This window comes from Schistocerca piceifrons, chromosome 4 (genome assembly GCF_021461385.2).
Source record: "Schistocerca piceifrons isolate TAMUIC-IGC-003096 chromosome 4, iqSchPice1.1, whole genome shotgun sequence".
Taxonomy (NCBI): domain Eukaryota; kingdom Metazoa; phylum Arthropoda; class Insecta; order Orthoptera; family Acrididae; genus Schistocerca; species Schistocerca piceifrons.
In genome coordinates, this window is record NC_060141.1 from 263,757,122 (window position 1) to 263,779,114 (window position 21,993).

At 37.8% G+C, this 21,993-nt stretch overlaps 1 protein-coding gene and 1 non-coding gene across 4 annotated transcripts in view; one reads left to right on the forward strand and one right to left on the reverse strand.

The window, feature by feature from the left end:
• Positions 1–21,993, reverse strand: part of LOC124794956 (WW domain-containing adapter protein with coiled-coil homolog) — a 101,197-nt gene that overhangs the window by 33,295 nt on the left and 45,909 nt on the right. For all 3 annotated transcript variants that reach the window (XR_007016631.1, XM_047258672.1, XM_047258671.1), the window contains one exon: positions 8,063–9,022. Coding sequence is in view for 2 of the 3 variants with exons in the window: in XM_047258672.1 (XP_047114628.1) it covers positions 8,063–9,022 (960 nt within the window). In the remaining variant the exon portion in view is untranslated. The remainder of the gene's footprint in view (positions 1–8,062; positions 9,023–21,993) is intronic.
• Positions 7,260–7,334, forward strand: Trnat-ugu. The gene has a single exon. It is a non-coding gene; the product is annotated as a tRNA-Thr (tRNA).

The window sequence follows — 21,993 nt, forward strand, 5'->3', positions numbered from 1 at the left end:
AAAATGAAATTTTTTGGAACACTCTTTTTATGTGAACTAATTATTTACAGGTGTGTATTTCAATTTAAATGGACAGAGAGTGTTAGCTGTTTACGATTTCACATATTTGTTCAAAAACATGTACCAAAATGTGTTTGGTACTTGCTTCTCTTCCAGCAAGGCCTTAATTAATTTGAAGACACAAGGAAGGCAGACAACATTATCAGGAACAATAGAAAGATGCAGAATGTAGGTAATACTAACTAACAGTGATTTGTAACCACATTCATTTCAAAAAAATGAATATGAAAATTGTAGTTCACTTCCTTAGCTACTCTGTTACTGCAGTTATTAGAATGTATATAAGAATGAAAAAACTGCAGCATGATACAGCAAAACCACAGTTTTAAATACTTTATCTACAACTCACATTCTGAATAGTAGAGGAAACTTTAGAAATGGTAAAATAAGTTTTATGATGCTACAATATATAATAAAAAGACAGGCAAAATAACAACTCCGTGTATTATTGGACTGAAACTGTTAATGCTACTGATCAGTATTAAGTTGAGGAAGAAACTGTTAGAACTAAATTTTTACTGAGCAGCAAGTTCAATCAAAAAACAGTGGGGGCTTGTTCCAAATATATACTATTAACTCCCTTGAAATTGTGAACAAAAAAAAGACAGTTATCAGATGTTCTTTCTAGACAATTGTTAGTTGAAAAAGAAAGATGAGGCATGGCTGTTTGAGGAGCCTGAAAATGTGGAAATTACAAATGCTGTGATTTAGAGCATCTTTCTTCACCTCAGAAAGACACTTCTATTAAGTAGTGTACAGTAGCATAGCTCATTATTGGATCCAGAATTTTCATTGCTTCATCTAATGAAGAGCTCCAAGACAAGAGAATTATTTCTCCATTACATGGTAAATGGTACTGCGTATCATTTTGCAGGCACAAGTTGTATGTTGTACAGTTACCATATTTACAGGAGTATAAGGCAACACTGAATGTAAGACGAACCCCAATGTGGCTTCTTCAGGAAAAGTTATTTTTTAACATAATCTGACTATTCAAAATTACAAACTTTTCGTGGTGTAAGGAATCTGCCTGAACAGTTAACATTATACCTATTCTAAACTTATGCCATTTCCTGATTGTCTGCATTTTGATAACACAAGGAGAAATTCCTTTTCTGTTTACTTTGCCTGTCATCTGTGGTATCACTGTTTTTAATCATCACTGTCACTGCCGTAATAGGACAGCTGTGAAACTTACATCTTCGTTGTCACAAATGTTTGGCTGTTTTGTTCTGAATATATTGAGATTTCTGAGGTGGGGGTGATGGTGAGACCTGAGAATACAGCTTCTTTGCCACAATACATACTGGATTTCACTTCTATACTGACGTGAGAAGGTTAGAATGTCTCTTGCTTCCAAATATATCATTTGCCAGCCACTTTCTCATTGGCTGTGTAGAAACAGCAGCTGACACACCCTCTATCATTTCCGGAATATCTCACGGTGAAACTGAGACAGCAATATCTTTTAGGGTACAGGTCATATGTAAAAAGACAATTAATACATAAGTAGAAGCTCACAATCATGATTCAGTCCAACACTCAAACTTTTTGCCGTCACACAATCTAGTGACGCCATTGTTACGATATTTCATTTGTTAGACATTTAATTCCAGAGTAATTTTCTTTTCCGTTTCATCTGTATATCACCATCTCGTTCTAAAACGAATTTAATGCTGGTAACAATTTTCCCTAGTATTTTAATAAATCAACATCAAATTTCTCATTTGTAACCCACTTGGGGAATGATTACAGTTTCTCATAACCAAATAAAATCTTGACTTGGGTTCAGAATCAAGTAACAGTTTTTAAAGTACAGGTTTTTTGCATTCTAGTGTTACCTTTACTTAAAAAGCAACATAAATGTGTGTACACGGTATCAAAAAAAAAAAAAAAAAAAAAAAAAAAAAAAAAAAAAAAAAAAAAAAAAAAAAAAAAAAATCGCAAATTTTGAAGCAGAGCATTAGAATGTTGTAATGGTTAGTTCATAGTTTCTCGCGTATCCCTTGCACTAGCAAGGCGAGTCAAATGTCACCTGTTTATTCAAGCAAGGTCGTTAAAATATCAAGCTCTTCAGTGTATCGGGAAATCTCAAGCCTGTTCGAATGCAAGTATTGTTTGCAAAGCCCTACCCTTCGGAATCCTTCGAACTACATTTGTATGAAACCTCAACGTACAAAGCTTCACCTGTAAACGTAAGGCGACCTCTATATTAATCTATTAAACAATGTAAAAAAGTTTACCTCAATAGCAATAGTTTATAATCTGAATATAAGATGACCCTGTATTTTTCAAATGATGAATTTGGAAAAAACTTCAGCTTTTAGTCAAGCGGCAGCATGAGAACACACATTAAAAGAGGATTTTACATCTGCAATCTTTTGGAGCCAGTGGCTCCCCCTTCCAGCAGAAGGGCTGAAGGGGAGGGAAAAGAGGTGAAGGAAAACAATGGGAGATGTTTACGAAAAGGTTTAGAGTTCAGAAAAGTTACCCAGAGCCCCGCATCTGGAGAGACTTGCTGGACAGAATGAGAAGGAAAGACTGGACTAATTATCAGGTACCAACATCAAACAACGTAAAATCCAGGATGGAATGTAACAGTGTAGTTTCAGCTCTCTGAGACTGCAGCTGAGTCTGCAAGTTGTGCTTGTGTGTGTGTGTGTGTGTGTGTGTGTGTGTGTGTGTGTGTTGCTGGCAAAGGCCTTAATGGCCGAAAGCTATGATTGTGTGAATCTTTTTATTGTGCCTATCGCGGCTCAGCATCTCCGCTATCAGGTAAATATGGTATTTTATAAGAAAAATGTAAAGTTGAGGGTTCTTAACAGCTTTAAATATTTTAACAGTTTCACTGGTGGATGACGAGTGTGGAGAACAACTCTTCTTGCTTAATGTGAACTGTATAATAATTGCAAGAAAATATTCAAATACAAGTCCAGTTCAGACACAAAGTACTCAAAAATACACTGTAGAGCCAAAAAAACTGCTACACCTGCCTAATATTGTGTAGAGCCCCTGCATGCATGCAGAAGTGCCACAATACAATGTGGCATGGACTCTACTAATTTCTGAAGTAGTGCCGGAGGGAACAGACGCCATGAATCCTGCAGGACTGTTCTTAAATCCATAAGAGTACAAGAGGGTGGAGAACTCTTCTGAACAGCACGTTGCAAGGCATCCCAGATATGCTCAATAATGTTCAAGCCTGGGGAGTTTGGTAGACAGCAGAAGTGTTTAAACTCAGAGAGGTGTTTCTGGAGCCACTCTGTAGCAATTCTGGACGTGCATGGCGTCGCACTGTCCTGCTGGAACTGCCCATATCTGTCGGAATGTACAATAGATATGAATGGATGCAGGTGATCAGACAGGATGCTTATGTATGTGTCACCTGTCAGAATCATAGCTAGATGTACCAGGGGTCCATGTCACTCCAACTTCACACACCCCATACCATTACAGAGCCTCTACCAGCTTTAACAGCCCCCTGCTGACATGCAGGGTTCATGGATTCATGAGGTTGTCTCCATACCCGTACACGTCCGTCTGCTGGATAGAATTTGAAACAGGACTTGTCTGACCATGCAACATGTTTCCTATTATCAACAGTCTAAATTTGGTGTTGACGGGACCAGACGAAACACAATGCTTTGTGTTGTGTTGTCATCAAGGGTACACACGTGTGCCTTCGGCTTCAAAAGCCCATATTGATGATGAATCATTGAACGGTTCACACGCTGACACTTGCTGATGGCCCAGCATTGAAACCTGCAGCAGTTTGCGTAAGAGCTGCACGTCTGTCACACCAAACGATTCTCTTCAGTCTTCTTTGGTCCTATTCTTGCAGAATCTCTTTCCAGCTGCAGCAATGTCAGAGATTTGATGTTTCACTGGATTCCTGATATACACTCATGAAAGGTCGTATGGGAAAATCCCTACTTGATCGCTACCTTGCAGATACTGTGTCAACTCGCTTGTGTGCTGACTGTAAAACCACATTCAAACTCACTTAAAATCTTGATAACCTGCCATTGTAGCAGCAGTAACTGATCTAACAACTGCCCCTAGAATCTTGTTTTATGTAGGCGTTGCAGACCTCAGTGCCGTATTCTTCCTGTTTACATATCTCTGTATTTGAATATGCATGCCTACACCAGTTTCTTTGGTGCTTCAGTGTGTGTAGTTCATTTGTATTGAACTTATGTGCCAAATAAAATATCTTTCTTACATTCCATTAATATATTTCGTTGTCTTTCCTTCATCACTCTTCCCATTTTAACTGAAAGAAATTAGTATGTTAAATCTGAGAAAAATAATATTGTTTGTCACGAATGCAGAAGTCTTGACATCATATTGAAGAGGCTCTCAAGTTTTTTAGTTACCAGCATACACACTGAAGAACAAATTTTAGTTGGATTCAAAATGTGATTGTGGCTAAGGAGGCCTACACAAATGCTTTCAAAGGGAGCAAGTATTCTTCTCAGGCTTGTTCACTGTCTCAGATGAAATGAAACATACGCTGTTGTTATTCCCCTCATCCCCAAATATACTATTTGCATTATGAAAGGCCATGTCCATAGTGTCCCAACATGATGCCCATTGCTACCAGAGATTTATTTATTAAAGGAGCTAGACTAAAATTATTTACTTGATCAGTGGTTGCAATGAGCCTTCTGCATCTGTTACAGGTTAGACAAGTTTTGGATGTGACGAAGTGAAGTCTCTGTGTTTTGTTACGTTAATTTTGAGATCAGGCAGGAGCATTCAAATGCAGAAAATGTGCAGTAAAGAAGAAGAGTAATGGGGGCCCGTCTTGGAGCACACCAAGAGTCTAACACGGAAGTTCACAGGGCAAGTGTATCTAGTAGAGTAAATACTGTTGCTAATGACTCATAAGCAGGAATCAGAGAGTCTATGATCTTACTGACAGGTGATTAACAACCATAAAAGAGCTAAGTGGGAAAATAGAAGAGCTATTAATCATTGTCACCTTTAGTAAAATTTTCTAAAGGACTTCCAACTTGAAGACAATCCTCTTCTTGCAGTTAACTAGTGTTTTCTTTGAGTTGTGTAGATGCAGTGTGTGTTTAATACACGTCAGTAAATTAATTTATTAGATTCAAGGAAGATGAGAATAATATGGAAGTTTTTTACTGTTATGCCTGCAACCAAGCCTAAAATGAATATGAAGAAAGGTTAATAAACAATTTGCCCCATAATTATCTTGAACAAGCAACAGAACATCGAGTAAGCACATGGCATGGAGGTCGATAATGAAAATGCTAACTATGCAATCGCATAAATCCAGGGCTTATCACAAAGCTTTTATGTCTACTTCAAAACACACTGCAATCAAATACTAACACACAAGAAATGGTTAGAAGCACTATGTTTCTTTTAGGTATCATCATTTATTTATCCCAAATATAATTATAAGAAGTATCCCAAGAGTGGAAAAAAATTAGAATCACAGGAGATAATGTATATCCATTGACTGAAAAATTGCAGAAAGAAATTGTTACCAATTATAGGGTAGAGTCAGCTGTCAGACAAACCTGCTTGGCATACAGTACTACAGCCTACGACTGCTGATTGACAAGAAACCTCTCCCACATGCAACACTTTAGTAAAGAAAATGACAGCACGGTGAATTCCACAACATGCCTACGTTAACAATCATCATAGTACTGCTTGTGACATCTGCTGTGTGACAAAATTATTTACACAGCTCTGTTACGACGTAAGAACTGGCAATTTTTAATTACAAGGTCAGGATTACAACCTTATGGAAATTCAAAAAGAAGTAACTTCAACAACAGTTCTTCTGTTTGTTGACTTTAAATTCCAAAAAAACATGCTATGCAGGGAATGAATTCTTCTCCAACATTTCAATTCAACAACCATCTAACAGAACAAAACTTACAGGGAAAAAGTCTGTGCTACAATGTCTACAGTAGTTAAGAGATCTTTGTACTAATACATCTTTGAACCAATTGTTGAGAGCATTCAGACACCAGACTATGCTTGGACATATGTACATAAAGATATGCAGCAACAACGGCAAACATTGCACTAGAAATGTTACTCAGACATAGAGACTGCTCCTAACTAACTGTTTTTATTTCTGTATTAAACTGATAGAAGTACTGGGACAAAGCAGAAAGATCTGGAACATTTACTTTTTGCGAGTACTCTCAAAGAATTTCGTAACTACTGCTAACTACATACCAAAAGTATAAAACCAAAACAATATATATTTACAGTATTACCAAAAATTCTGATCATCATAAGCTCTTGTTTCTACCACTGGCCTTGGAAAGTCCATTATTATTTTCAGGTCACTGCCTCATGCCTTGTTAGGGTTGTGTTGAACGGCCTTAAACATACGAAGACTGCTAGCCGAAATGTGTTTCGAACTGTATTAACTGAAATGTGCTATTCACATAATTTTATACAGTGTATCATTTATATATGACGGTAGTATCTGTTCCCGAAAGAACAGTTACCGTGGATGACCATGCAGCTTTGCTAGAAATGAAATGATAATTAAATGGACACCCTAGCTGCAAACAGGCGTTGATGTACTTCATTGGGGACATGTTGAAAATGTGTGCCCCGACCGGGACTCGAACCCGGGATCTCCTGCTTACATGGCAGACACTACCCATCTGAGCCATCGCGGGCACAGAGGATAGTGCGTCTGTGGGGACTTCTCCCGTGCACGTTCCCCGTGAGATCCACATTCCCAACATGTCCACACCACTATATTCGTAGTGCACCTAATAGATGTTTGCCCATCATACTCATTACTCGTGGCAGAAAAATCTACCAAGTCCCGTACGAGTTCGGGCATAGTACCAAATGAAGTACATCAACGCCTGTTTGCAGCTAGGGTGTCCATTTAATTATCATTTCATTTCTAGCAAAGCTGCATGGTCATCCACGGTAACTGTTCTTTCGGGAACAGATACTACCGTCATATATAGTTAAAATATGGCTTCCCGGCCACCGACTTTCCTGTGCGAACGCACACGCTACGCCCGAACTCGTACGGGACTTGGTAGATTAATCTGCCACGAGTAATGAGTATGATGGGCAAACATCTATTAGGCACACTACGAATGTAGTGGTGTGGACATGTTGGGAATGTGGATCTCACGGGGAACGTGCACGGGATAAGTCCCTGCAGACGCACTATCCTCTGTGCCCACGATGGCTCAGATGGATAGAGCGTCTGCCATGTAAGCAGGAGATCCCGGGTTCGAGTCCCGGTCGGGGCACACATTTTCAACATGTCCCCAATGAAGTACATCAATGCCTGTTTGCAGCTAGGGTGTCCATTTAATTATCATTTCATACAGTGTATCATGTTTCAAAATTAAAAGTGACTGCACTATCGTCAGTCTTTGATACATGATACTGTGCTAAAGTTATGAAGTACTAGTTTGTACTGTAAAGTAAGGAAACTACCGCTGCATACTCTGCCGATCAGCAAAAGGTGCATTCAAACATATCAGTACTTACATATTTAAGAAAAATTATAATTAAAAAAACCCACCTCCACTTTTGTCTAAAGGTGGAAACAACAAAAACATGACAAATTCTCACATACACATTGCACTGTTAATCAAGCAATGGACTTGGCAGCCCAAGAGCCCATTGGTAATATGGAAGAACTTTAATAAGAATAAGTAAATTGGAGTCAGCCCGAATGAGCAACAAATCTAGGCATTGCTTCGTCTTCCCTTATGTGATGACTTCACTACTAAAATAGTCAAAATTATCAGATTTCTTCAAAATCCCTTAATCTTCAAGAATTTTCCTAAAATTGTGTAGGTAAAATTAATTTCCCCGAGAACTGCAGGTTTTGCATGAAACTTGTCACCCAGGCTGTTCTGTTCAGCATGGAGGAGGAAACAGGACAAGTAATTTAATGGCAGTAAGATCTGTAACTACATGCATGCAGTCTTAACTACAAACATAAGTGCAAAATGTGTTAAATACTCACATTTTCTAGCATCCACACAGTCCTGGCTCTCCGAGTGTGTAGGAGTGGGAGGTCCCTCTCCCATGCTGGCAGGGCCACTAGTGTCCACTTTCAGTGGCTCTGTAGCACTACGCTGATTTGTGAGAAGCAGCACATTCTGCAAGCTCTGCAAGGTTTTCTGCTGCAAGACATCTGACTGTTCAAGAGCCTTGCCACCTGCAATCTGTGACAGTATTCGTGGTAGACTAACGAGGTTGCTAGGTGGGCCAGGAACATTGCAGGTTGGGGTTGGGGCCTGTGGTGGAGGTACTACTGCAGGTGGTTGTGACGACAACCTAGGTAGGACTGCAGCTAACAGTACAGGACCCTGTGAATGAGAAGGTGCTGAGCTTGCAGCAGCACTGGCAGAACCCGCATCTGGTGTATGACCATAGGATGCCTCAGATGTGGGTGTGCTGTCACCAGGAGATATGTCCATATCCTGTGCAGCCTGCTGCCCATCACCATCTTGCACTTGTGATGTTTGCTGCTGCGGCTGTTGTTGTGACTGTTGTGCCTGCTGTTGCTGTGATTGTTGCTGCTGCTGCTGTTGCTGCTGTGGTGGTGTTACTTGCTGCTGCACTTGTTGTGCAACCTGTTGCTGTGACTGCTGTTGCTGCTGCTGCTGGTGATGGTGGTGGTGATGCTGGTGGTGGTGATGGTGGTGGTGGTGATGGTGAGGTGGTTGCTGCTGCTGTTGCACCTGTTGCTGAGACTGGCTCTGAGGCACAGGTTGCTTTCGCAGTGCACGATCATCACCATCAACCACGATAGTTGGTGGAACCTGCAACTGCTGCTGTTGTGACTGTTGCTGTTGTGGCTGCTGCTGTTGCTGCTGCTGGCTAGCCCAGTAGGAATCACGCTTCTCCGGCTGTCTTTTGGAACTGCTGTCCCGTGAGTTACTCAGTGAAGTGCTTCGTGAGTTGGAATGTTTATCATGAGCTGGTGGGAGAAAAAGTGATCCCATTATATATACATGCATACTGCACTACAAAGTCTAGTTTAAATCATATTTTACATAAGTATCTAAAGGATTCTGCTTCATAATTTCAAGTTTTTATACTTAATAAACAAGTATAAATGAAATCATTTCTGTACATCTTTCAGTTAAAATCCTAGGCAACCTATGTTTAAAATATCACAGACAATTTAGAAATTATGTAACCTTCCTTTTATTTTAGTGGCATTTTTGCTAGTTAAACTTAAAAAAATTTTCATAAAATGAAGTGTTAAAATAGTGTGTCGAACCATATCTTGACACTTTATCCTTGCTTTTCCAATAAAGGAATCTCACCATGACTCATGAAAGGAAAGCAAGTTGTGAGCCCCACTTAGACAGCTCAATCAGTAAGAGCACTGCCAAATAAAATATTTAAGATTAAACTACATGGTACGCAAAAGTATAAACAGAAGTGTCATAAATAACTGTAATTGGCAATATCAGACAATTACATCACAAAACGAGGAAAAAAGTTGTTGTGGAACAAAGTGACTGACAGAAACATAGTGTGTCAAAAGTGATTGAAAGAATTCATACTAAAGACCCAGATATAAAGTAAGTTCCTTAAAAAGTTGACAGAATCTAAAAATTCAATAAAATTTTTACACAAAACAAAGTGATTATTATAAAAATGGAAGAAGAGGCAGAAATGAAACACAAAGTGATGGCCCAGATTACCTCCACACAGAAGAGAGGAATTTGGATAGGTAATAGAGAAGTGAATACATAGAGACTCTTCAAGGTCTGAGACCTTAATATTTGTAATATACCTTTACTACGGTTAACATTATGTTCATGTTACAGTCTTCAATCACTGATACACCAGTACAAAGTGCCTGATGAACATTGATTTACAAACAGTTCTCCGAGTATTGTGTTTAATTTCAGTATTTGGTGCCCAAATCATCATTCCTTTGACCCACAACTACCGCTGCTGTTCTCAACTAGCATTAGGTGTTCTGCACAGTGAGAGTGTTTGGTAAAGCCATTATGCTCATTCTGTCACAGAAAATTCCACTTCTTAGATGGTCCATAATGCACACAATTTATCACAGCAGTAGATCTAATGCATTTTTTCAATACCCCATACCACTGAAAGATATTCCATGCATTCTTCAAATGAATTTTATTACAGCATCAACTATCCCCAAAATTCACTGGTTGGATTGACTTCTCATTTACTACATGTACTGTAACATAGCATAAACTCCGCCAGGCCATAAATATTAGCCGGTCGCTGTGGCCGAGCGGTTCTAGGCACTTCAGTCCGGAACCGTGCTGCTGCTATGGTCGCAGGTTCGAATCCTGCCTGGGGCATGGATGTGTGTGATGTCCTTAGGTTGGTTAGGTTTAAGCAGTTCTAAGTCTAGGGAACTGATGACCTCAGATGTCAAGTCCCACAGTGCTTAGAGCCATTTGAACCATAAATATTAGATTTATCCATCTGGGAATCTTCCTCCACTGCATGACTTCTTAGCATCACAACTTCCTGTATTTAATGGCAACACCAGCAAAGAATTTCTAAGAGTTTCAAACTTACACATGCCATGAATAGCAATCTTTGACAACACTCTCTAAGCAACCTCAACAAAACTTATGTCCAATATCTACCTCTGGCAACAGCATACTGGGTTCTGTTCAGATGACTATTCCTCATCCAGTCCACATTGGATATGCTATTTGCAAAGCACAGTTTTTCATTAGTAAGTCACTCACAGTGTGTCAAATGCTTTACTGTCAAGAAAGCATCATCAATCTGAGCAGCTCTGTCTACAGCTTCCTACATTTCAGTTGATGGGAGATGGTCCTGTTTTTGCTAAGTAACATGGTTGGATCTCTTGTATGACAACAGGTCCAATGGCCTCGCTTTTATCAACATCAGTCGTGCTTGACCTCTGCCATCTCTTCTAACATTTTTGCTTCAAAGCAAAGATCAAAAGCATGAACTACGAGGGTAATCCCTAAAGTAAGGTCTCTCTTTCTTTATAAGTACAGAACTCTGTTTGTGTGGTAGTCGGTCACACTTATGAAAAGTGCTTCACACACTGTGAATAAACATGCGAACGTCGCACTGAGGGGCTGTCTTGGCTTGGCAGCCGTTGAGAATGGAGCTCCCACTGGATGTTACCGCCAAGTGCGAATTGCGTGCAGTTATTCAGTTTTTGAACGCAAAGGGCACTGCGCTAATTGAAATCTATTGCCAATTGATGGAAGTGTATGGTGAGTCATGCATGGATGTCAAAAATGTTCGTAAGTTGTGTAGAGAGTTTGCAGCTGGTTGGACCGAAATTCACAACGAACAGCATGGTGTCGAGCTGGTATGACATGGGCATATAAAAACTGCCACAGAGTCTACAAAAATGCATTGACAGAAATAGTGATTATGCCAAAAATAGCTAAATGTTCAAGCTGTAAACTGATGTAAACCATTGTAGAAATAAATAGGTCTATGTACTTATAAAAAAATAGGAGACCTTACTTTTGGGATTACCCTCGTATAATCCAAAACTCTTCTCTGAAAATTTTGGAAAACAGATTCAGCCTTCATTTTTTTCCATCGTTTATTTCATTAATTACCTAATTTACAACTGACAAGATGTTTTCTGTTGACTGATTTTGCAAAGGATGAAACATATATTTATTTTTCTATCCAATATATTTCACAGCAGTCTTTATGCTGTTTGATTTGTATTTTGTCAGAACTATCAGTTAATGAAAAATTCTCCTTGTGAAGGCACTAGCATATATATGCGGAAAAAACTGATCTGGTGTTCAAGAATTAACCTCCTTAAGTTTTATGTGTAGTAAAGCACAATGGTTTGACAAATATTCTTACAGACTATGACATATTTTGAATGTGTGATGTAGCTCCCTTTATACAGGGGAGGAGGGGCAGCAGTGAGAGCTTTTCAATTTGTCACTAGTATCTTCCCCTTCATCCTTCTTTATAATGTATGGAACACACTCATTTAGCAGACACACAGTGCAGTATGTACATAAAAGCTATGTGAAAGCTGCTGCCGCCCCCCCCCCCCACCCCCCCCCCCATTAACCATGGACCTTGCCGTCAGTGAGATGGCTGTACCACAAGTGCAACCGCAACAAGGGGGTATCTGCTGAGAGGCCAGACACATGTGTGGTTCCTGAAGAAGAGCAGCAGCTTTTCAGTACTTGCGGGGGAAACAGTCTGGATGATTGACTGATATGGTCTTGTAAAATCGACCAAAATGACCTTGCTGTGGTGGTATTGCCACCAGCTGAAAGCAATGGAAACTACAGCCATAATTTCTCCCGAGGACATGCAGTTCTACAGTATGGCTACGAGATGATGGCACTGCTTGGGTAAAATATTCCGGAGGTAAAATAGCCCCCTGTTTGGATCTCTACAAATCAGATCATTGAATGTCAGGTTCCTGAATCAGGAAGGTAGGTTAGAAAATTTAGAAAGGGAAATGGATAGGTTGGAGTTAGATATAGTGGGTGATAGTGAAGTTCGTAGTGCAGAAGTAGGTTTAATGTTGTTGTTGTTGTTGTGGTCTTCAGTCCAGAGACTAGTTTGATGCAGCTCTCCATGCTACTCTATCCTGTGCAAGCTGCTTCATCTCTCAGTACCTACTGCAACCTACATCCTTCTGAATCTGCTTAGTGTATTTATCTCTTGGTCTCCCTCTACGATTTTTACCCTCCAGGCTGCTCTCCAATACTAAATTGGTGATCCTTGATGCCTCAGAATATGTCCTACCAAGCGATCCCTTCTTCTAGTCAAGTTGAGCCACAAATTTCTCTTTTCCCCAATTCTATTCAATACCTCCTCATTAGTTATGTGATCTACCCATCTAATCTTCAGCATCCTTCTGTAGCACCACATTTCGAAAGCTTCTATTCTCTTCTTGTCTAAACTATTTATTGTCCACGTTTCACTCCCATACATGGCTACACTCCATACAAATACTTTCAGAAACAACTTCCAGACAAATCTATACTCAATGTTAACAAATTTCTCTTCTTCAGAAACGCTTTTCTTGCCACTGGCAATCTACATTTTATATCCTCTCTACTTTGACCATCATCAGTTATTTTGCTCCCCAAATAGCAAAACTCATTTACCATTTTAATAATAAATAAGAATGCAGATAAGATACCAGCATACTGAACACATTATCATGATAAAGACAGGCATGAAGTCCACACATACCACTGTAGTAGAAGTTTAGATACCAACAAGAACCACAACTTAAAAAAAAAAAAAAAAAAAAATGGAAGAAATTTATGATGATATAAATGAAATTATTCAGATAGTTAAGAGAGATGAAAATGTAATAGTGACAGGGGACTGGAATTCGATAGTAGGAAAAGGAAGAGATGGAAAAATAGTACGTGATTATGGACTGGGGAAGATGAATGAGAGAAAGCCACCTGGTAGAATTTTGCATAGAGCCTAATTTAATCATCACTAGCACTTGGGTTTAAGAATCAAAAAAAGAAGGCTGTATATGTGGAAGAGACCAGGAGACACTGGAAGGTTTCAGATTGATTATATAATTATAAGATTTCGGAACCAGGTTTGAAACTGTAAGACATTTCCAGGGGCAGATGTGAACTCTGACTACAATTTACTGGTTACGATCTGTAGATTACACTAAATAAACTGCAAAAGTGTCAGAAATTAAGGAGACAGGGCCCTGAGAAGTTTAAAGAACTAGAATTTCAGAGGGAGGATAAGGCAGCTGTTGACTAGAATGCGGAAAAGAGATAGGGTACAAGATGAATGGGAAGCCCCGAGAGAGAAAACTGCGAAGGCAGCAGAGGATGAAATAGGTAAAAGAGACAAGGCCTAGTAAAAATCTTTGACAAGCGAAGGAGAGACTGAATTTAATTGATGAAAGGAGAAGATACAAAACTGCGGCAAATTAAGTAGGCAAAATGGAATACAAATATCTAAAAACTGAGATTGACAGGAAGTGCAAAATGGCTGAACAGGAAAGGATGGTGGGCAAATTTAAGGATTCATAAGCGTATTTCACTAAGGGAAAGATAGATACTGGCTACAGGAAAATTAAAGAGGCCTTTGGAGGAAAGAAGTAGCTGTATGCATGTCAAGAGCTCATATGGAGAACCAGTCCTAAGCAAAGAAGGGAAAGCTGGGAGGTGGAAGAAGAGGATCTATACAAGGGAGATAGAAGACAATATTACAGAAATGGAAGAGGACGTAGATGGAGATGAGATGGGAGATAAGATACTGTGAGAAGAATTTTACAGAGCACTGATATACCTAAGATGAAACAAAACCCCAGGAGTAGATGACATTCCATTAAAACTACTGATAGCCTTGGGAGAGCCAGCCACCTCTTCCATCTATTGTGCAAGATGTACGAGACAGGCAAAATACCCTCAGACTTAAAAGAATGAAATAATTCCAATTACAAAGACAGCAGGTGCTGACAGGTTTGAATCTTATCAAACTATCAGTGTAGTAAGTCATGGCTGAAAAATTCTAACACGAATTCTTTATAGAAGAATGGAAAACCTTGTAGAAGCTCATCTTGGGGAAGATCAGTTTGGATTTCGGAGAAATGTATGAACACAAGAGGCAATACTGACCCTACAACTTATCTTTTAAGGTAAGTTAAGGAAAGGCAAACTTACATTTATAGCATCTGTAGACTTACAGAAACTTTTGACAATGCTGACTAGGAAATTCTCTTTGAAATTCTAATGGTAGCAGGGATAAAATGCAGGGAGCAAAAGGCTATTTATAATTGGAACAGAAGCAGTTTTAAGAGTTGAGGGGCATGAAAGAGAAGCAATGGTTGAGATGGGAGTTAGACAGGGTTATAGCCTATCCCTAATGTTACTGAAAAATGTAAATTGATTGAACAGCAAAGGAAACGTGAGAAAATTTTGGAGTGGGAATTAAAGTTCACAGAGAACAAATAAAAACTTTTGTAGCTATCCCGACAACATTGTAGTTCTGTCAGACACAGCAAAGGACTTAAAAGAGCAGTTGAATGGAATGTACAGCATCTTAAAAGGATGATATAAGATAAACATCAAAAGCAAAACAAGGATAATGGAATGGAATGTAGTGTAATTAAATCAGGTGATGCTGAAAGTGTTAGATTAGTAACCGACACATTTGCAGTACTAGATGGGTTTAGCTACTTGGGCAGCGAAATAATTTTCAAAGGCCAATGTAGAGAAGACATAAAATGTAGACTGGCAATGGCAAGAAACATGTTTCTGAAGAAAAGAAGTCTGTTAACATCAAATATATACTTCAGTGAAAGGAAGGCTTTTTTAAAGATATCTGTGTGGAGTGTAGCCATATAAACAGTTTAGAAAAGAAAGAACAGAAGCTTTTGAAATGTGGTGCTACAGAAGAATGATGAAGATTAGATGGTTATATCATGTAACTATATGAGGAAGTACTGAACAGAATAGGGAGACAAGAACTTTGTGATACACTCCAACTAGAAGAAAGGATCAGTTGACAGGACACATTCTAAAACATCACAGGATCACCAATTTTATACTGGAGGGAAGTGTGGGGCGTAAAAAATCTTAGGAGGAGACCAAGAGATGAGTACAGTAGGCATATCCAGATGGATGTTAAGTTGCAGTAGTTATTCAAAGATGAAAAAGCCTGCACAGAATAGAGTGGAGAGCTGCATCAAACCAGTCTTTGGAATGAACATCAAAACAAAATGGGAAAGCCATGGAAGTCTGTGCCCCAAAATTCCATTTCAAGTATTTTCTGGCACTATTCTTTGATTCCAGAACTGAACTTGAGAATTATGACTGCATGTGAGTTTCTCATCTCAGATTCAGCACTATTTACTTTTGCCCTGCATATATTTTTAAAATCTTCAACAACATTAAATTTAACTCACTATGGACTAACTGTAGCAAAAGTTCCTGATTTATCACTGTTTCCCTCTCAGACTGCCAATGTGCAACATTGCCTACTTGACAAGTTATCACCGAATTCTTTCAGTTGAATCACACATACTTCATGTAATTACCAGAATATTTTTGAAATAACAGAGGAGAGTGGGAAAACTGATTTATTATGGCAGGGTTGGGTCATTCCATGCCAAGTGATCTAGAGGTTCCCGCATGACCATCACGAATTTTGATTAAAATTTGTATGAACAATTGTCCATGTTCCCAATGGACTTAAGTAAAGTTTCATTGTCATTAATTTAATACTTCCGGAGATATAGTCATTTGTTTGGCCCTATGACACAGCTTCTGTGAGTTGTCGGCAGCTTCGAGGCATAATATTTCCGGCAATATTTTCTTGAAACAAAACAAAATTTGACTTTGAGTCTCTCTTGAGCAAAATAATAATAAAAAATTTCCTGTGAGATTTGCAGAAATAACTTGAAGCAAAGCCCACTTAAAAAATAGACTCGCGACAAAAATGTGAAGTCTGGTTTTTTATATCTCCGAAAATAACTGCAGGATAACCCTGAAACAATACACACAACAACTTACCAATACAAGAACTTCAAATACAAAATTTCACACTCCTACTGCTTTCCAATAACACAATCTGAGGGCAAAAAAATTTCACTTTCTCTAAAAATGTAAAAAATAGCTAAGTTTGGTCCACTTTTACAAAAAAAGTCCTATGCAAACTCTTGCACCATATGCATTAGAAAGACCAAGTTGTAAACAGCCTGAAAAGCTGTATTTGGTGTCACAATGCAAGCATAAAGGCCCCAGAAAAGACCAACAAGGTGGAGGTGCACTGAAAATGGACCCATATTCTGCTGGTACTCAAATCTGACAATATCTATGTTCTACAATTGTTTAGTACTCTCTGAGAAAGGCAGTAAAACGACTATTGGAGTCTGTTTTTCTGCATTAGTACAGAATCAAACTGATTATAAACTTCACAATCAAAATGTGCATTACCGAGGCAGTGGAGGTCAAGGCAGTAAAATTGTTGCATAACAACTGCAGTACACACTGTATAAATTAGTTGCAATTTTTACATCACTGTCACAATGTGTAAAGTTTGGTGACATACACAGCAGTCTTCCTAACATTTTTTGAAATGGATTTATGTTATAGAGAATGATTAGTATGTATTTTTATTGTGTATTGCTACTGATATGCTATTTTAATTCTGGTTTAAGGTATAGAGCAACAACAGTTAGCATAGTTTGCGGAACATTAGTGTACACACGAAAAATTGTATTGATGTGTTGGTATGGTGCATGGCGGCTTAACCAGATATGCCAAGTTCAACAGAAGTATCAATAATAGGAACAAGAGTGAAAAAAACTGACAGTAAAAAATTCAACTTGAAGTTTAATTATAACTCCTGAAAGTAAAAATTTAGGCCTTATTCCCTCGTAAGAAAGACAGGAGGGGTGTTGGAAATTTAAAAATCAGATCTCAACATTATGTTTTTCAAAATGTAAAATACAAATACTTTTCAATTTTCAAAAAAAAAAAAAATAAATAAACATTGCATAACCAGAAAGCACAATCAAGTACTTTAAACTATTGTTACTTACACGCAACCAAATGAATATACTTCATATAGGATAAAAATTATAATGCTCACAAACACAGAGTAGAGCACTGATGTCACTAGCCACTTGGGAACTGTGCCCACAGTTGCTAATGATGTGTTCAAACTACTTGCAATGTAATTGTGAAGAGACAAGGAAGACACCTAATAAAGAAAACACTCTGGTAGAGTATATGTGACTTTAAAAAGAAATAATTATATTAAATTTTACTTTCCTTTACCTATGCCTAAAAGAAACTAATTAAATTGCAAGAGGTCATTTAAATGCTACTCAATTGGTTTACACTTGACAGCAATGTCACAGTGTGAACATCAGTATGCCAATTCACAACATGACTACAAGTTTATGCACCCTCAGAAGCGACATCAGCAAGGTGTCACTGTAGTAGAAAATTGTGCTAAACAGATGATAAAAGGGTATTGTGTGCTGAAGCAACACTGGTTCACAAAATAATTCAACGAAAAACACTGAACTGTCAAACCACTAAAATAAATGAAATAGCCAATTCCATACTTTTGCAGAGGCTCCTGTGAGACCATAATTTTAGGCCAGAAATCTTGATAATTATGGACAAATCTCAATACTTGGCAAGTCTGCTTAACCACCGCTGGTTCCTTTCAAAATGAGAAAACCAGTATCCTCATAATTAATAGGGGCCACGCCCAATAGCTGTGCAACAGCAGACTCTGATGAGTTTCTTTACCTCAGGTTCCCAAACCAGATAAGAGGTTCTTTACAGAGGATCTCGAAGATAAATTTTTGTTTGTCAGAGGCCAAAACTAGTAGAGGTCTCTTTTAGGATCCTAAGGTTATGTTTACTTCGAGCTACTTGAATTTTCTACACATTTCATTATTTGATATAGAATGTCATTAGGTAAAGTACACACCCGGCCAGTCGATGCCAGTGATGGCACTGATTGGGAAGAAATTCTGATGAGGCAGAACACAAAAATTACACTTTTCAAATGTGATTAGGTAAATTATTAGGGTCCCAAAAAAGAGAAAACTGTTTTTTACATTGGGTTCCTTATTCCATTTTATTTTTTATAAAAAGAAATTTGTAGAGCTGAATGTTACAGTGATGTCTAACAAAATATAAAAGCTAGTTACTTGCAGCTTCTCTGATTCAAGCTTGGGACTTTTGATATTATCTTCCACAGACAGTACTAAACAATTGTAGAACATTATAAAAGATGTCAGATTTAAATGAATTTTATTCACAGTGTGTGCTGTTGAACTCCGTGATTGTTTCTTTACAGAGGGCAGAAAAATTTCTGCTACCTGTCACAATAAAAGGGTATTTAATCTGTCACACAACCCGTTTCTGGCATGTGCCCATCCTCAGATGTTTCTACATTCATGTAAATGTTTATATTGCTGGATATCCACATATAAATATAAAAAATATATATTTGCTGGTGACTACACAGCTACAAATGGGACAATTGTAAGTGACAATGCAGCATTTGTCAAAAATATATCTGTATCTACATACAAATGAAGTATCATTATTATAGTTACACTGTGGTGACAGTTTTGCCATTTAGTTGCACTTATTATCATTTTCATATCCATATTTCAGTTCTATAAAATTTACCTGCAGATTTCACTATTACAATGTGCATTCCTGAAATACACTGTGTTTACACACAAACGTGGGCTGTGGTCAAAGAACTTAAATGTAGCAGGTGTAAAGATGTCACTCATACAGAAACGTTAAGTTCTGGTCAAAGAACTTAGCCACAGAAAGTGCAAGGATGTTGCATATATAGAAACTTGAAAAGCTATTATAGGCTGCAAAGTTGTTTTTTTTTTTTTTTACATTATGAAATTTTTTTATCCACACTTTTGTCAGAGAACTTAGATCTAGGAAGTACAATGATATTACGTACATGAAATTTTGAAAGCTGTAACAAATTATGAAAATGACAGTTACAGCTTGTGTTTACAATGTGACTTTCACAAATTACGATAATGTCGCTTTAACTGTTGTATAACTGTTACATCGAATTTCCATATAATATTACTTTGTTATTATATCAGCGAATAATTAGTATTTGTTTTTGAATATTTCATGAAATATGTGAAGATGATTTGTTCACAAGCTTCATTTGTTCGTTGAGAATAAGGTCCGGTGAGTTAGAGCAGTGGATATAAATTTCTAGCTCTTCAAGATTAATTTTCTTTCCTTTGACAGTGCGCAGTATTTGTAGGTTGTCTGTAATGGCTGTGGCTAAGTGACCATGGTCTTTCAGATGCATTGCAAAGGTGGATTTATCAAAGTTATTTAGCCAGAAGGCATGCATATGCTCACAGTATCTTATAGTGAAACTTCTTCCAGTTTGGCCTATGTAGAACTGTGGGCAATTGTCACATAAAAGTTTGTAAATACCTGGTTTGTGGTGGCATTGGTTATTTGTCTTACTGTTGTGGATGATGTGCTGTTGTAGCTTGTTGTTAGTGCTGAAAGAAATTTGAATACCAGTTTTCCGAAAGAGGTTGGCAATTTGGTATGAAATTTTACCTATAAAGGTTATGTGGGCAAATGTGTTTTTTCCTTCTTGTGGATCTGAGGTGAGCATTGTTTCTTTTTGATTTTGTTGTTAAGTTTATCAATTACATCTGGGTTTTATCCATTTCTATGTGCAATTTCCCTAATAATGTTAATTTATTTTTGTTCAGCATGGGGGCTGAGTGGGATTTTATGTATACGATTAAGTGTGGATCTGAAGAATGCCATTTTGTGTTGTACTGGATGACATGAGGAGTTGTTAATGACAACATCACTAAAGGTGGTTTTCTGTAAATCTCGAAGGCATGTTTGTTGTTTACATTAGATTTGGGAAGGTCAAGAAAATTGATGCCTTTATCTACTTTATGTTCTACAGTGAAGTTGATGTTGTTGTGCATGCTGCCAAGGCCTTTAGCTAGTTTCTCAATCCATTCAGTTGTACCATTGTACAAGATAATAGTATCATCCACATACCTTTTGTAGTGTATTATTTTATTTTCAAGTGACCTGTCTGATCTGAAAATTTTGTTTTCTGACCATTGCAAGACCATCTTCTTGTTAATAACTTTTGTTACTAAACGTAAAATAATTGTGTGATAGGACTAGTTCTAGCAGGTCAATGAGTTCACACATCTCAGCCTTGGGTAGCTTTTTGTGTTTTGATAGGTTGGTTTTAATTATCTGAATAGTGTCATGTATAGGAATGTTGGTGTAAAGTTTTATTATGCCCACTGAAGCAAATTTGGCATCCTCTGGTGTTGGTAAGTCTTTGATATGCTCAATAAGTTCACAGCTATTCTTGACTGAGAAATTGCTTTCACAGGCATAAAAGTTACTTAAGACCGTCTTTAAGGTTCTAGCTAATAAAATATGCTGGACTGTTTCCTGAGTTGATCATGGGGCATATAGGACAATGTGTAAACACTGTATTTCATGAGTGCACGTTGTAAAAGTGAAATATGCAGCTAAAATTTATAAAACCAAATTATGGACATGAAAATGATAAGTGTGCAACTAAGTGGAAAAACTGTCACCACAGCGTAACTATAATAATGATGCTTCATCTTTATGTAAGTACTGATATATTTTCGACAAATTCTGCATTGTCACTTACAATTGTCCCACTTGTATCTGTTTAGTCATCAGCAATTTTTTTTTATTTATACAGTGATCTCCAGCAATGTACATGAATGTATAAACACCTGAGGATGGGCACAAGCCCGAAACTGTCGTGTGACAAATAAACAACCTTTTTCTGTGACTGGTAGTAGAATTTTTTCTGCACCCTATACGTCAGATTTAATTTGAGAACTAGTGGAATATTGGTCCATTTTCAATGTACCTCTATCTTACCATCTTTTTATTGCCTTAAATGCTCACACTGTGAAACCAAATACAGCTTCTTAGGTGGTTTATAATGTGGTCTTTCTAATGAAAACTATTAGTTTGCAGAAGACCTTTTTGTAAAAGTGAGTATTTACAAAAATCGTCAACTTTGCCCACAATTTGACAACTGTTGGGGAGCAATATGAGGATGAAAATATATATTCCAAGACCTTGTATTGCTAAGTTTATATGTGCTAAGTTTCAGGTGCATCCCACAATTACTTCCAGAGATATAGAAAGCTAAACTTCACATTTTTTCGGTTGACTTTGCTTCAAATTATCCATATCTAATTATGTCAGGAAATCTCTTATTATTCTTATTTCAGTTAAGAAAGTGCAAAAAGTTGTACAAAATGGCCTAGTTATGTTTCTTTTAAGAAAATATCGCCACAGATATTGTACGGTAGCATGGGTTATTGGTGAGAATGACCTATGTTCCATTGAAGGCGCTCGTGTTGATGAAAGATGA